Source organism: Hypanus sabinus (assembly GCF_030144855.1).
Source record: "Hypanus sabinus isolate sHypSab1 chromosome X2 unlocalized genomic scaffold, sHypSab1.hap1 SUPER_X2_unloc_1, whole genome shotgun sequence".
In the NCBI taxonomy this organism is placed as follows: Eukaryota; Metazoa; Chordata; class Chondrichthyes; order Myliobatiformes; family Dasyatidae; genus Hypanus; species Hypanus sabinus.
In genome coordinates, this window is record NW_026778979.1 from 746,318 (window position 1) to 763,632 (window position 17,315).

Below are 17,315 nucleotides of genomic sequence, written 5' to 3' on the forward strand. Positions count from 1 at the left end.
AACCCATGAACACTTCCTCAGTATATTCGGTATATATCCTCAGTATATTTGCACTACATTTTAAATATAATTTTACACATTCTAATTGTAACCTGTAGTTGTTATTACTAAACATTGCATTGTACTGCAGACACAAAAGAACAAATTTCAGCACAGATGCAGTAAACCTGATTCTGATACACAAACACACACAGCTGGGCTCAGACAAACAACACTCCCACATTCCTCCCTTTGTGACACCCTGCTTGCCCCGTGGCCCCCGGTATGAAGCTCAAACTGTTGCAACACCTGCCCTTTAAATTCAGGGCTGAGGCTGTGTTGTGTCTGTTCTCTGTTTCATTTCGATATTAAATGAAGAGCATTGAATGGGAAGGAAGGTTTGAATACAAGAATAAAGATCTCCTCTGAAGGTGTATGGGGTCCTGATGAGAGCGTACATAGAACACTGTGCTCAGGTCTGGTCTCCCTCCCGGAGTCAGCCTGTGGGATGAAGGGAATGAAGAGATTTCCCAGATTGATTTAGGAGGTGAGGTAGTGTCCTCGGAGAGATTATACTGACCGGGCCTGTCTCAAAATTAGAGAAATAAAAGGCCGTCTGACTGAGAGAGAAACAGTCTCACAGGGCATTGACAGGGTAGAGACAGGAATGATGTTTCCTTTGGCTGTGGTGAAGAATGGGGGTCAGAGAATTATTATTACTATTTTTTAATTTTTTTTAATTTTTATTGAACACAAACAAAAACAGAAACACTCAACATATGCTAACAAAGCCAGGGAATCACACAAAAGCGGCAACAAATATATAACTATTAACTTTAAATATACAAATAAACAAGGAAATCTGCTCTAAATACTGTTGGACAGAAGGGACTGTATCTAAGAGGAGTCACAAAACAGGAACATTTACAGAGATAACACAAAACATTGACAGATTTGTCCAGTCTTTACAGGTTTCTGGTTACGGGAAGTTTTCAGAGTATAATCGGATAGATTGCAGTCTGACGTAAAAATATAAATGAAGGTTTCTTATTGCTTTATTTGCATTTATGGATATAAAATTTGCTGTAAATTAACAAAAGATTTATGATAAAGATATGATCCCTGTGAGATTTGATATTACTAGTAAACCCAAATAAGACATTTTGAAATCAAAAAGTAAAATCCACATTAATATATTGATCCATAAATTGACAAACATCAACCCAAAATGTTGAACATATTCACAATCCCAAAACAGATGTAATAAATCCTCTGGATATAAACCACAAAAAGAGCAGTTAGTTTCAATATCAGAATTAACCCTTCTCAAATAAACACTGTTTGGATAATATCTATGTCTAATTTTAAATAAGCCCCAAGTACTCCTCCACCTCAGATTCCCCAAGCGACTATTCTAAAAACTAACAGAGTACATATAAGTCGCCACAGAAAACTCCTACAAACATACAGAGCAAAGCTGCAGAACGGTAACTATATCTGGATCACTGAAAGATCAACCAGAGTGCAGAAGACAACAAACTTCGCCAAAGCAAAAAAATAACCGCAGCGGCAGCAGATAGACTCAGCGCTCCCTGTTCAATCTGACAGGACAAGAAACAGTGAGGGGCAAAGGTAACCGAGTGTTTCAGAAAATGAGAAGTAGGGATCCCTAATGTGATCTGTCTCAGTCAAACCACCTCATATTTCACTCATTTTGAGACAGTCCCAGTACGATGATTTTTTGTGGGAGCATCTCTATGAACAAGTGAGTGCAGTTATCCTGTGTTGTTCCACAGCCTGATGGTTGAGGGGTAGTAACTGTTCCTGACCCTGGTGGGGCGAGTCCTGAGGCTCTTGTACCTTCGACCTGAATACAGCAGTGAGATAACAGACTGCCTGTGTGGTGAGCCTGATCAGAGCCGCCTGTATCACCGTCCCCTCTGGCCTGTCCTATCCGGGACCAAAGGGATTGTGGAGTGTAAATCTGTTACTATGTCGAGTATCACTCTGATCCGTCCCCTCTGGCCTGCCCTATCCGGGACCAAAGGGATTGTGGAGAGTAAATGAGGTACTCTGTCGAGTATCACTGTCATCCGTCCCCTCTGGCCTGCACTATCAGGGACCAAAGGGATTGCGGAGAGTAAATGTGGTACTCTGTCGAGTATCACTGTGATCCGTCCCCTCTGGCCTGCACTATCCAACCAAAGGGATTGTGGAGAGTAAATGTGGTACTCTGTCGAGTATCACTGTGATCGGTCCCCTCTGGCCTGCCCTATCCGAGACCAAAGGGATTGCGGAGAGTAAATGTGGTACTCTATCGATTATCACTGTGATTCGGGCTCTCTTCCTGCCCCTTATTATTCTTGTCTGTGATTGCAGTGCGACAATCATAGGTCCAATGTCCCCTCTTTCTGCAGACCCCATCTCTGTCCTCAGCCAAGTGTCCTCTTCATCTGCACGGTCCGCACGATCCTGCCACCCGTTTTGGGTTCTTCGTCGGGATCCGAACTCCATCTCTTCACTACCGGTTATCTGTGCACTCTCTCGCTTTTCCCCAGCTCCTTTAAAGAGTCAATTGCGCTCCATATTTATATGAATTTATGTCACCTGGGGCCAGGTCTGACACAGCAAATTGAGATTAGTTTTCTTAATGGAGTGGGCAGGCTTGGGCCTGAGACAGTTTAGAAAAGTCTGCACTGCCAGCTGGGGACACTGATCTGTCCAGGGGATTGCCGGCATTTGACTCTCACGTATCCTTAAAACGAGCTATAAAGTACGCAAGGGATTCTCCTATTTTCTGTAGTTATAGGGCAAATTCACCAAAATCTGCTTGCAGTCGGTCTGTCATTCAAATTGGTTCCCTTACCTCAGTGACCCACCGTGCCATGGTTTGTATTACATCAGCCTCGGGCACCTTCGGGCGTCTGCCTGGGAAAGGGGAACCCACTCCCTGTCCCTGTCCGAGAGGTTCCATATATAACCCTGAGGAGTGGCACAAGACCCCGGGCAGGGTCTGGAAAGGGGAACCCACTCCCTGTCCCTGTCCGAGAGGTTCCATATATAACCCTGAGGAGTGGCACAAGTCCCCGAGCAGGGTCTGGAAAGGGGAACCCACTCCTTGTCTCTGCCCGAGAGGTTCCATAGATAACCCTGAGGAGTGGCACAAGTCCCCGGGAAGGGTCTGGAAAGGGGAACCCACTCCCTGTCCCTGCCCGAGAAGTTCCATATATAACCCTGAGGAGTGGCACAAGACCCCGGGCAGGGTCTGGAAAGGGGAACCCACTCCCTGTCCCTGCCCGAGAGTTTCCATATATAACCCAGAGGAGTGGCACAAGACCCCGGGAAGTGTCTGGAAAGGGGAAACCCACTCCCTGTCCCTGTCCGAGATGTTCCATGTATAACCCTGAGGAGTGCAGGCAAGTCCCTGGGCAGGGTCTGGACAGGGGAACCCACTCCCTGTCCCTGTCCGAGAGGTTCCATATATAACCCCGAGGAGTGCAGGCAAGTCCCCGGGCAGGGTCTGGAAAGGGGAACCCACTCCCTGTCCCTGTCCGAGAGGTTCCATATATAACCCCGAGGAGTGCAGGCAAGTCCCCGGTCAGGGTCTGGAAAGGGGAACCTACTCCCTTTTTCAATGAATTCAGGTAAAGCCCCTGGTCCAGACGGTTATACTGCTGAATTCTTAAAATCCTTTTCTTCTATACTCGCTCCTAGGCTTTGTAAAATTTTTAAAGATGCGTTAACTGTAGGTAAATGACCACAATCTTTTTATGCTGCCTCCATTTCTCCAATTCGTAAAAAAGATAAATACCCCACTAAATGTGCATTCTATCGACCAACGGATTCTAAGATTTTTACCAACATTTTGCCCACTAGATTAGAAAATGTATTACCTCAAATTATCTCTGAACGATTTATTAAAAACTGTTATTCATCTTTTAACATTAGAAAATTAATTAATATAATATATACTTTATCTAAAATACCAGAATGTCATTTCCTTAGATGCTGAAAAAGCGTTCGATAGAGTTGAATGGATACGTTGCAGAATTTTAATTTTAGCTTGAAATTTATATCATGGATTAAATTAATGTATTTTAAACCTTTGGCTTCAGTTCTTACCAATAATCAAAGATCTCCTTTTTTTCAGTTGTCCCGTGGCACGAGGCAAGGCTGCCCTTTAAATCCTCTATTATTTGACATTGCTTTGGAACCTTCAGCCGTTGCCATTCGTGAATCACCTAATATTTTTGGTATTACCCGTGGGTAAGGGACTTATAAGTTATTATTATATGCTGATGATTTGTTACTATACATATCTGACCCCGAGAGATCTATTCCTGCTATTTCATCCTTGCTTGCTCAGTTTAGTAGCTTTTCTGGCTACAAACTGAATTTTAATAAGAGTGAATTATTTCCATTAAATATGCAAGTTCCAATTTATAAACCATTTAAAGTTGTCACAGATCATTTTACTTATTTGGGTATTAAAATTACTAAGAAACATAAGGGTTTATTTAAAGTTAATTTTTTACCTTTAATTGAACAAATCAAGCAACTTGTTACCAGGTGGTCCCCATTATTTCTGTCATTGGTTGATCGAATTAATACTACCAAGATGATAGTATGACCCAAATTTGTATATTTATTCCAAGCATTACCAATTTTTATTCCTAAATCTTTTTTTGATATTATTCACTCCAAAGTATCCTCTTATGTGTGGCAGAATAAAAATCCTAGATTAAGTAAAAAATATTTACAGAAGCCTAAGAAGAAAGGTGGTTTTGCTTTGCTAAACCTGAGATTTTACTATTGGGCAGTTAATATTCAATATTTAATATTTTGCACACAAGAATCGGTCATAGTACCTTGCCCACAATGGGTAAATTTGGAGTGGAAATCTGTACAAGACTTCTCATTGTTTTCTATTTTAGGATCTTCGCTTCCTTTTGCTTTATCTAAACCGAATAAACAAATAACTAATCCTGTGTTATGGAAAACAAAAGGTGTAACATGTTTTTGTGATCTATTTTTAGATAACAGTTGTATGTCCTTTGAACAGCTATCCAGCCTAAAACTCATTTTTTTTAGATACTTGCAAGTTAGGAATTTCTTGAATGTTAGTATTTTCCGAAATTATGTCCAATGGACATTACAGAAAATATAGGGCTCACATGTCCAAGGATAAACTCGCTCGATTTTATTCTCATGTTGATCCAACCAGTGACAGATGTCATTCTGAAGTCGCTTCATTGACCCACATGTTCTGGTCTTGCCTCTGTTTGCAAAATTATTGGAAATATTTTTGGTATTATTTCAACAGTTCTGAATATCAAATTGCAACAACATCCTATTACTGCAATTTTCAGTTTACCAATGGTGGATAATAGTCGTTTATCCCCACCCCCCAGCCTGGCGGATAATTGAATTGTTTCATTAATGGCTAGAAGATTTATCCTATTGAATTGGAAAGAAATTAATCCTCCAACTATATTTCAGTGGTTTTCTCAAACTATTTCTTGTTTGAGTTCAGAAAAAATTACAAGTGTTGTCTTTGACCCTTCAGTTAAATATGAAGAAACTTGGAGACCATTTATTCAACATTTTCATATAAACTAAACTGACTTTTCCTAAACCTTACTTTTATTGTCCTTAATTATTTGGATGGAGGTGCGGAATTGTTGAGGCTAGTGTGTATAATTGATATAATGCAATGGCCCAAGTCGGTTAGGATTTTTTTCATTTTTTGTGGGGGGGAGGGTTTTTTATTTTCTCCACTTTTTGTAACCACTATGTTGGGAGGTTATTATCATTTATTTGTATTTATACCTTAACCTATTAATTATGTACTCTCAAGCTCTATGTATTCATGTTTCATTTATGTTTGTTTAAAATCAATAAAAAGATTTTAAAAGGACTATTCTGTGGAAAGGATGGAATAGGCGCAACGGGCCGAGTGGCCAGACATGCTCCTGTTTGTTATTTTCTAAAGCACGAGTTTACCTTTGCGCCTTGTTCTCCCTTGGTTTTCAGCCGTTCGGATTGCACAGGGGAGCGGTGAGAGCTCCGGAGATCCACCGGCAGCCGCTGCGGGGCAGCTCCCGTCTCCGGGCAGGAAGGGACGGGTCTGGGAGACAACTCCAGACAACAGGCCCCGATCCTCGGCGGGGAAAGGCCGGGCGCCCTCCGTGCAGCTGAAACATCTCACGGAATCTCCGCCGGTCGCTTCAGCTCTGCCTTCGAAAGGATTCACGACCCGCCGGTGGTGCAGCCGAAACCCGAGGCGCAGCTCCCGGTCTCCGGCCTCACTCGGTCCCGGTCCAAACAGCGTCCCGCCCACTGACACCCCTCAGCCAATGGGAGCATCCCTCTCCCAGCGGTGATCGCTGACTGGCTGTGAGTGTGAGAACGGGCTGCTAATGGGAGCTGGAGATGTCAGTCACAGTTTGTTCCCAGAATTAAAGGAAAATCCCCGAAACTCAAAGTTCAAAATAAATTTTATTATCAGAGTACAGATAAGTCACCACATACAACCCCGAGAAGCATTTTCCTGCGGACATACTTAGAAAACGTATAGAATAGTAACCATAACAGAAGCAGGCAGTGAAAGATCAGCCAGAGTGCTGCAGGTAACAAGCTGTGCAAATGCAAATACAGAAACAGGATAAATCACAAGAGCATGAAATAACCGCAGCGGCTGCTGCTGGATCTCCGGAGCTCTCGCCGCTCCCCTGTGCCACATAGGAGATTGGTGAGTAAAATCAGAGCTCATGGCATTGGGGGCAGGGTTTCAACATGGATAGAAAACTGGTTGGCAGATAGAAAGCAAAGGGTAGCAGTGAATGGGTGATTCTCGGACTGGCTGGAGGTGACTAGTGGGGTACCACAGGACTCTGTATTGAGACCACAGCTCTTTACGATTTATGTCAATGATTCAGATGAGGGCATTGAAAACTATATCAGCAAGTTTGCTGACGATACTAAACTGAGTGGCAGTGTAACATGCGAAGAGGACGTTAGGAGAATACAGGGAGACTTGGATAGGCTGGGTTAGTGGGCAGATACTTGGCAGATGTCATTCAATGTGAATAAATGTGAAGTTATCCACTTTGGAAGCAGGAACAAGAGGGCAGAGTATTGTCTGAACGGTGTCGAGTTAGGTAAGGGAGAAATGCAAAGAGACCTAGGAGCCCTAGTTCACCAGTCAATGAAGGTGAATGAGCAAGTGCAACAGGCAGTGAAGAGGGCAAATGGAATGTTGGCCTTTGTTACAAGGGGAATTGAGTACAAGAGCAAGGATGTCCTTTTGCATTTGTACAGGGCCCTGGTGAGACCACACCTGGAATATTGTGTACAGTTTTGGTCTCGATGTTTAAGGAAGGACGTCCTGGCAGTTGAGGAAGTGCAGCGTAGATTCACTAGGTTGATTCCTGGGATGGCAGGGCTGTCTTACGCAGAGAGATTGGAGAGATTGGGCTTGTACACGCTGGAATTGAGGAGATTGAGAGGGGATCTGATTGAAACGTTTAAGATAATTAAAGGATTTGATAGGATTGAGGCAGGAAATATGTTCCAGATGTTGGGGGAGTCCAGTACCAGAGGGCATGGATTGAGAATAAGAGGTCAGTTATTTAAAACAGAGTTGAGGAAGAGCTTCTTCTCCCAGAGAGTTGTGCAGGTGTGGAATGCACTACCTCGGAAGATGGTGGAGGCCAATTCTCTGGATGCTTTCAAGAAGGAGCTAGATAGATATCTCATGGATAGGGGAATCAAGGGATATGGGGACAAGGCAGGGACTGGGTATTGATAGTGAATGATCAGCCATGATCTCAGAATGGTGGTGCAGACTCGAGGGGCCGAATGGTCTACTTCTGCACCTATTGTCTATTGTCAATCCGACAGGCGGAAGGCCAAGGGAGAACAAGGTGCAAAGATAAACTCGTGATTTAGAAAATAAGAAACAGGAGCAGGCGTTGCCATTCGGCCCGTTACACTGTTCTGCCCCTCACTCAGAACATGTTGAACTTTGACCTCAGCGCCACTTTCCTGAAACGTTCCCAACATCGCCGAGCTCCTAAATATGCTGAGGTGACCTCGGATTTTGAGTCTGTGATCACTGGTTCCACTACCCAGCCAGGAGAAACTTCATTCCTGCCCCTACCCTGTAAATCCCCCGTGAGACTGTGTCTGTCTCAGTCAGGAAGCTTCTCCATGTGAACCTTGTGTTAATGAAATTGGTGACAGTTCTTTCAGACCAGCAGCTTTGACCACAAGAACACCAGACAGTGGTCAGCACGGAATGTCCTGCAGTTACTGCAGGAGAAGGACTGGATGGACACAGTGGAGTGGTTCCCTGAGCAGACAGTCCAGACCATCTGGCAGAATGCCTCCTCACCAGATCTCACCAACAGGCAGCAAGACCTCAGCTGTCTGGCGGCGATTCGGGCGCCTCCCAGTCTGATCCTCGCTGCATGCCCGGAGATCACTCCCACAGCGCGCTGCCCCGAGATTACAGCAGTGGAGACGAGAGGGCCCCTCCCAGTCTAATCCTTGCTGCATGCCCGGAGATCACTCCCACAGCGCGCTGCCCCGAGATTACTGCAGTGGAGACGAGAGGGCCCCTCCCAGTCTGATCCTTGCTGCATGCCCGGAGATCACTCCCACAGCGCGCTGCCCCGAGATTACTGCAGTGGAGACGAGAGGGCCCCTCCCAGTCTGATCCTTGCTGCATGCCCGGAGATCACTCCCACAGCGCGCTGCCCCGAGATTACTGCAGTGGAGACGAGAGGGCCCCTCCCAGTCTGATCCTTGCTGCATGCCCGGAGATCACTCCCACAGCGCGCTGCCCCGAGATTACTGCCGTGGAGACGAGAGGGCCCCTCCCAGTCTGATCCTTGCTGCATGCCCGGAGATCACTCCCACAGCGCGCTGCCCCGAGATTACTGCCGTGGAGACGAGAGGGCCCCTCCCAGTCTGATCTTTGCTGCATGCCCGGAGATCACTCCCACAGCGCGCTGCCCCGAGATTACTGCAGTGGAGACGAGAGGGCCCCTCCCAGTCTGATCCTTGCTGCATGCCCGGAGATCACTCCCACAGCTCGCTGCCCCGAGATTACTGCAGTGGAGACGAGAGGGCCCCTCCCAGTCTAATCCTTGCTGCATGCCCGGAGATCACTCCCACAGCGCGCTGCCCCGAGATTACTGCAGTGGAGACGAGAGGGCCCCTCCCAGTCTGATCCTTGCTGCATGCCCGGAGATCACTCCCACAGCGCGCTGCCCCGAGATTACTGCAGTGGAGACGAGAGGGCCCCTCCCAGTCTGATCCTTGCTGCATGCCCGGAGATCTCTCCCACAGCGCGCTGCCCCGAGATTACTACAGTGGAGACGAGAGGGCCCCTCCCAGTCTGATCCTTGCTGCATGCCCGGAGATCACTCCCACAGCGCGCTGCCCCGAGATTACTGCAGTGGAGACGAGAGGGCCCCTCCCAGTCTGATCCTTGCTGCATGCCCGGAGATCACTCCCACAGCGCGCTGCCCCGAGATTACTGCAGTGGAGACGAGAGGTCCCCTCCCAGTCTGATCCTTGCTGCATGCCCGGAGATCACTCCCACAGCACGCTGCCCCGAGGTTACTACAGTGGAGACGAGACGGTCACTCACCTCTTTGCGGACTGTGGGCTGGCGAAGATCTGTGGAGAAAGATGCAAGGGCCTGTGCCACAGCAGCTGCGTGACAGAAGGCTCACTGATCCTCGGGCTGTTCCCAGGACGCGCAGGAAAACGGACAGCGAGTGCTGCCGGAAGATCATCAACCCGGGGAAAGACGCCCGGAGCTTGCCGGCCTGCCATCACATCGAGATGTCCGGAAAGCAGGGCTTCCCAACCTGGGGTTCACGGTTCCTGTTACTGGTATTGGTCTTTGGCATTAAAAAACGTTTGAGAACCGCTGTTGTCCAGGAATACTGCCGACTGACACATTCCAGACTACAGGGACACCATTGGAACTACAGGGATCCTCTGCACTGGACAGGGAGAGACCGGGTTGGCTGAGGAAGCCTCAATGTTATTGTAGTAGTGAACCACCCCAGGGATGCACATGGCTTCTCCTTTCAGCGCAGGACTTCAATCGTCTTCCAGGGGAAGGTCCTTCCGACCGCAGGGATGGGGCCTTTTGAGATTCAGCTGACGTTTTTGTCGCACTGGGATTTTACACGATTACTGCTGTCCTGATGAAGGGTCTCGGCCCGAAACGTCGACAGTGCTTCTCCCTACAGATGCTGCCTGGCCTGCTGTGTTCCACCAGCATTGTGTGTGTGTTGTGTGATTCCCCGAGTCTGCAGCGCGCGTAGTGGACAATCGCGGTACTGCAGGGGATCAGCAACTCCCCGAAAGTGAAAGCATTCTGAATCTGGAAGTGCTGGAGTTAACATGGCTTCGAAAGGAGAGACCGACAGTTTGAGCGAGGAGGTAATTTGTCCCGTCTGTCTGGATTTCTTCACCGATCCGGTGTCACTGGAGTGCGGACACAACTTCTGTCGCTCTTGTATCACACGGTGTTGGGAAAGGGAGGAGAGAAACTCCTGCCCGGAATGTAGAGAGGAGTTTGCTGACCGCACCCTCAGGGCCAGTCGGGCCTTAGCAAATCTGGCTGAAAAATTTCGAAATCTAAACCTGAATCCGAAAGGGAAGGAAAGTAAACGTCACTGCGAGGAACATGAGGAAGAATTGAAGCTGTTTTGCGAAACGGACAAGACACTGATCTGTATGATCTGTGCAGTGGCGGAGGAACACAGAGAGCACCGCTTCAGGCCGATTAAAGAAGCTGTTAAAAACTATATGGTAAAAACTAACGTTAGTTCAATACTTAAAATATTTCCTTTGTCCTACATACCATCACACGAGCCTCTATAACTAACACGTGATTCTCTGCAACTTCCGCCTTCTCCAACGGGATTCTAGCATCTCTCCGTCCAACAGCCCACCTCCGCACCCCGGAACTCTCCGCTCTCTATTCGGATCGCTCCCCGTACTGTATCGCCCTGATCCACTCGCTCCTCCCCACTGATCTCCCTCCTGGCACCGACACCTGCAAGCGGGATAAGTGCTACACCTGACTCCTAACCTCCTCCCTCGTCACCATTCAGGGCCGCAAACAGCCCAGTTCCTCCCGTTTCTTCCATGGTCGATTGTCCTCTCGAATTAGATTCCTACTTCTCCAGCCCGTTACCTCTTCCACCTGTCCACTCTCAGCTTCTCACTTCATCACCCTCCCCCACGTCCCCCCTCACGTTGTCTCACCCGTCACCTGTCAGCTGGTTCTCATCCCCAATCTTTTTATTCTGGCTTCTGTCCATTCCTTCCCAGTCCTAATGAAGGGTCTCATCCCGAAACACCGACTGTTTATTTCCCCTGAATAGATGCTGCCTGACTCACTGAGTTCCTCCCGCATTTTGTGTGATAATCGGGTTTGATCACCTGTTTCTTTTGATGCATCTTTGTTTCTATTTCCTTCACTCTCTGACTACCAGGATCAGCTAAAATCTTCCTTAGACTCTCTCACAAAAAAGAAATCAGACTTCAAGGAAAAGGAGCAGCAACAGAAAGAGAAGATTTCCGGAGTTCAGGTGAGGCTTCCTGAGCGGAATTTCTGATTTTACTGTCGAGTTTTGCTCCCTTTAATGCAGAATAGCCGAGTATCGCAGCTCCAGTGACCTGGGTTCGATCCTGACCTCTGCTGCTGTCTGTGTGGAGTTTGCATGCTCCCCCTGTGACCACGAGAGACTCCAACACATCCCAAGGACATGCTGGATGAATGGCTAATTACCGTTAACCCTGTGAAGGTGGGGAGGGTGTGTGTGAATCAGATGGGAGTTTATGGGTCAATAAGTGAGAATAGGTTTCAGGAAAACGTGAGGGAATGGTGTTGACGGGAATGCACTCAGAAGTAGCATGGACTCTAATAGACCGAACTGAACGACAAAAGGAAACAGAGCACAGTAATGCAGTATATTAATCTTCACCTTTCATTCGACAGGAACAGTCACACAGCCTTCAGTCCCACGTCACATCCCAGTTTGCTGAACTGCGCCAGATTATCACTGAGAAAGAGCAGAGCTTACTCAGGGATCTCAGGGAAGAAGAGAAGAGGATTCTCAACCAAATGGAGAAAAATCTTCGGGAGATTCAGGAGAATATAAGGAGTATTCAGGAGGAAATCACTAAGTTAAAGGAACAGATGGATCAGAAAGATGGTGTGATATTTCTCAAGGTGAGGGATTATATTTCAATTTGTTTCTGTCAAAGGGCACTGAATGAACAGTGGTATATTTGAAATAAACACAGCACAGCGGCCAATTCTAACAAATCAATTGCCGCTGCTGGCAACCTCACACAAGTTGTTATACCTGCATGATGCGCCCTCCCATCACTCCAATAATGACATTTCAAAATGTCCAAGATACGCTTTCAGTCCTTCATTAGTAAAATACAATCTTGAAGCGATGAAGCTTCAGGGTAATTCATTGTAAAGTAAGCTGCAACACAGCGGTCAAGAACAGAATGACATCCGCCCATCCTCCCCTCAAAACTGTGAAGAACAAAGTATGAATACGTAACCTTTTCCCTTCGCTTTTACCACGTCCCCACTCACGTGACGAGTTACTATAATAAACACGTAACACAGAATACAATGCAGACAGAAAACAGACGTGTTGCTCCTACACACAGCATTTACAAATGGCAGCAAACTGTTTCTCACCAGACAACTGATACAACTATTCAGGGTTGTTGTTGTCCCATAATAATAAGATTATTAAGGGATTGGACACGCTGGAGGCAGGAAGCATGTTCCCGCTGATGGGTGAGTCCAGAACTAGAGGCCACAGTTTAAGAATAAGGGGTAGCCCATTTAGAACAGTGATGCAGAAAAACTTTTTCACGCAGAGAGTGGTGGATACGTGGAATACTCTGCCCCAGAAGGCAGTGGAGGCCAAGTCTCTGGATGCTTTCAAGAGAGAGTTAGATAGAGCTCTTATAGATAGCGGGGTCAAGGGATATGGGGAGAGGGCAGGTACGAGGTACTGATTGTGTATGATCAACCATGATCACAGTGAATGGCCGTGCTGGCTAGAAGGGCCGAATGGCCTACTCCTGCACCTATTGTCTATTGTCCCAAAACTAGACTTCCACAACTTCTGTACATCCCAGGACAGAATGCAAATCTCTCTGAAATTATTTACTCCGATCATAACACAGAGCTGCTGACTGTTTCCTTAATTACCGCATTAAATATCCTCCAAAACTCCCATTAACACCCGGTTCCAGTCACAGGCTGTGAGTGTGTCTGATGCAGTTGGTGTGAGGGTCTCAGTGAGAACAAAGAATTTGACCCACACATCAGACTTATCTCCTGTATCCGGTTTCCGTCAGATTATGGAAACTTTCACTGTCTCTTTATTTTTTGGATACATTTCACATGGGATTATATCCCATTCTCTATCATAAACAGGCCATTAGGTCCATCTTCTATCAGTATCCCTGCTTCACAAGCCCCCTGCCACCTACTCACCACACCCAGCAACAGTGCCCCGAACTCCCTAGTCCCTCAACTGTTTATCCAGCCTCCCCATTACAGTCAGTCTCTGCTGTTCCATTTCATCCACTCCTGTGACAGCGAGTTTCACATCCTCCTCACTAAATTTCTTGTGGAATTTGTTAAAATCCATCTGGAATTACATCTCCCCACGAGTCTCCCCATAAATAGAGGTACTTCCTCCACCGCACACAATCACATACATCACTGATCTTAAATTCCTCCATCCTATCACACTGACGTCATATCCAGATGATAATGCACAGCCTGTCCTGTCCTCCCTGTAAGTTTCTTCCTCTCAGTAATGGTCTGACATTCATAAACTTTCCCTGTCATTTACCCCATGGTTCTGTATTGTCCGTGTGTCTGAGTGATTGTGGGAGTGGGAATTTTCAACACCTTGTAATGATTTGGATGAAATTCAGGATGTGGACAGTAAGTCCAAGTCTAATCAGATTTGTGTTTTATTTATTTCAGGAGGAAGCTCGTCGGAACAGAAGGTAGGACAGGCTCTTTACTGAAACCCTGAATGGATTTGAAAATAGTTCAGAATAGCAATTTATAACCAGCAGTTTAATATTTACAGGATTAATGACGATGTCCAGGAATTGTCAGTGACAGATGAGACCCTACCGGTTGAAAAATTCGATCACCTCTATTTGTTGAACACAGTGCTGAGAGAAATGCTTGATGCTATTAATCGAGGTAAAACTTACAAAGATTCATTTCTCCTTGTTTATGAAGATCAATTTACTTCCAATTTGAGGCAAAGATTGTCTATAATACTGGGGTGCAGGGGAACTGAAGTTTATTCCACATCAACCCCACTGACTGGGAGGCATCACTGTCACATGGTCAGCTGGAGATGTCAGACCCCTGGACACACCAGCACAGGGTCACAATACAACCAATACACGGGACTGGCAGATGAACCACTGTGTTCCAATCCCAGGCGAATGCACTAACACACCAGTACATAAGTTTGGATCTAACCAGAGGAACTGGGAATTTAATACTGACAATAATATTGTAGGGAATAAAAATGAGTATCAGTGTGGTGACCGGGATTGTCAGGAAAATACACAAGTCCTTCATGTGCCCTGTGAGTGCAGACCCTGACTGACACAGGTCTTCCCCCTTCCGGATCAGCAACTCTCACTGTTGTTAGAGGCCGAAGAGGGGAGTGGTCGTGATCGGGGACTGAATCACCAGGGGAACAGACAGGAGAATCTATTGATGTGAACGGGACACCCGAATGGTATGTTGCCTCCTGGGTGCCAGGGTCAGGGATGCCTCGAATCGTGTCCGCAGCATTTTAGAGAGGGAGGCCAAAGAGCCAGATATCTTGGTAAATTTATGACAATGACATTGGAAGTAAAAGCAAAGAGGTCCTGAAAATAGAATTTGGAGAGCTTGGTAGAAAGCTCAGAAGCAGTACCCCCAGTGTTGTAATTTCTGGATTGCTGCCTGTGCCACGTGCTGGTGAGGGTAGAAACAGGATAATCTGACAGATAAACATGGCTGAGAAGATGGTGCTGGGGACAGGGATTCAGGTTCTTGGATCATCGGGATCTGTTCTGGTGGAGGAACGAACTGCTCAAAAGGGATAGGTCGCACCTCGACCCGAGGGAGAACAATATTCTCACAGAGAGGTTTGATAGAGCTGTTGGGGAGGGTCTGAAGTAATTTGTTGGGGGGGAGGTCGGGAACTGGAGTGAAGGGATAGGACTGATGGTAAAATGCAAAGATAGCGTGCAGTCAGACTGTCAGATATGGCGGACAGATGCGAGGACAAAATGTCAGCCAGCAGGGTGAGTGTCAGTGCATTAGAGATGCAGATTTAAAAAGGGTAGCAGATACAGTACACAAAGTGTTATATCTCAATGCATGGAGTATGAGAAATAAGGTGGATGATCTTGTTGCACTATTACCGATTGTCAGGTGTGATATTGTGGCCATTACAGAATCATGGTTGTAGTTGGGATCTGAATGTCCAAGGTTACACAATGTATCGGTGGTGTAGGAAGGTCGGGTGAGGGGGTGGTGTGGCTCTGCTGGCAAATCAGCAGCTAGATGTGACATAGGATTGGAAGATGTTGAATCTTGTGGGTTGAGGTAAGGAATTGCAAAAGTAAAAATGACACAGACACCAGTCATATACAGGCCTCCCAACAGTCAGTGGGTTGAGGCCCACAGATTACAACTGGAAATAGAAAAGGCTGATGAAAAGGACAATGTTATGATAATCATGGGAGATTTCAACATGCAGGTCAATTGGGGAAATCAGGTTGGTAAAGGATTTCAAGAGAGTGAGTTTGTTGAATGCAATGTGATGGCTTTCTAGAGCAGTTTGTCGTTGAGCCTACTCGGGGAACAGCTCTACTGGATTGGGTGTTATGTATTGAACCAGAGGTGAGTAGTTAAAAGAAACCTTAGGAGGCAGAGCTCACAACATGACTGAGTTCAACTTGAAATCTGATAAGGAGACAGTAAAGTCTGACTTTGTAGTATTTCAGAGGAGTAAAAGAAATTACAGTGGTCTGAGAGAGGAGTTGGCCAAAGCAAATTGGAAGGAGATGCTGCCAGGGATGAGAGCAGAGCAGAAATGGTGTCAGTTTCTGGGAAAATGAGGATAGATGTACTCCAAAAATAAATAAATACTCAAATGGCGAAATAGTACAACCATGGCTGACAAGTTAATGTAAAGGCAAAGGAGAGGGCATACAACTAAACAAAAATTATTCGGAAGAGAGAGGATTGGGAAGCTTTTAAATATCTACAGAGAGGAACTAAAAGGTGGGAAAAAATAAACAAGAAATTGATTTGAATTGAACTGGCCTGGTTGAAGAAGCTGTCCCGGAGCCTGTTGCTCCCGGCTTTTATGCTGCGGTACCGTATCCCGGATGGTAGCAACTGGTACAGGTTGTGGTTGGGGTGACTCTGGTATCCAATGATCCTTCTGGCCCTTTTTACACACCTATCTTTGGAAAACAAGATAGCAAACAATATCAAATTATTTTTCAAGTATTGTAAAAAAAATAAAACAGAGATGAGAGTGGATATAGGACAGCTAGAAAATGAGGCTGGATGCATAATAACAGAGGATAAAGAGATGGCAGATAAGCCAAATATTTTGCACCAGTATTCACCGTGGAAGACACCAGCACTGTGCCCGGTGTTGAAGAGTGCGAGGGAAGAGAAGTGAGTGCAGTTACTGTTACAAGGGACAAGCTGCTCAAAAAGCTGAAAGCCCCAAAGATACATAAGTCACCCAGACCAGATGAACTGCACCCCAGTGTTCTGAAAGAGGTCGCAGTAGAAATTATGGAGGCATTCCAAATGATCTTTCAAAATCACTGGACCCTGGCATGGTGCCAGAGGACTGGAAAATGGCAAATGTCACTTGACTCTTTAAGTAAGGAGGAAGGCAGCAGAAAGGAAATTATTGACCAGTTTGCCTCACCTCTGTGGTTGGGAAGAAATTGGAGTCAGTTGTTAAGTATGAGGCTATGGAATACTTGGTGACACTGGACAAGATAGGACAAGTCAGCATGGCTTCGTTAGGGAATATTCTGCCTGACAAACCTGTTGGGATTCTTTGAGGAGATTACAAGCAGGATCGATAAAGGGGATGCAGTGGATGTTGTATACTTGGAATCTCGGAAGGCCTTTGACAAAGTGCCACGCATGAAGGTGGTAACCAGGTTAAGAGGCCATGGTATTACAGAAAAGTTACAGGCATGGTTAG

General features: G+C 46.2%; 2 protein-coding genes across 3 annotated transcripts in view; one reads left to right on the plus strand and one right to left on the minus strand.

Moving 5' to 3' along the window:
* LOC132385677 (uncharacterized) lies at positions 1-9,785 on the minus strand. The gene is made up of 3 exons (XM_059957880.1): positions 9,638-9,785; positions 5,983-6,318; positions 1-2,540 (listed from the first exon to the last, which is right to left on the minus strand). The coding sequence occupies exons 1-3, from the start codon at positions 9,783-9,785 to the stop codon at positions 2,173-2,175; spliced, it is 852 nt and encodes a 283-aa protein (XP_059813863.1). The 3' UTR covers positions 1-2,172.
* The window catches only part of LOC132385691 (nuclear factor 7, ovary-like), a 19,539-nt gene continuing 11,874 nt past the window's right edge, over positions 9,651-17,315 (plus strand). For both annotated transcript variants that reach the window (XM_059957897.1, XM_059957899.1), the window contains exons 1-5: positions 9,651-10,815; positions 11,505-11,600; positions 12,011-12,244; positions 14,045-14,067; positions 14,154-14,272. In XM_059957897.1, coding sequence (XP_059813880.1) covers positions 10,405-10,815; positions 11,505-11,600; positions 12,011-12,244; positions 14,045-14,067; positions 14,154-14,272 — 883 coding nt within the window. In that variant the 5' untranslated portion in view covers positions 9,651-10,404. The remainder of the gene's footprint in view (positions 10,816-11,504; positions 11,601-12,010; positions 12,245-14,044; positions 14,068-14,153; positions 14,273-17,315) is intronic.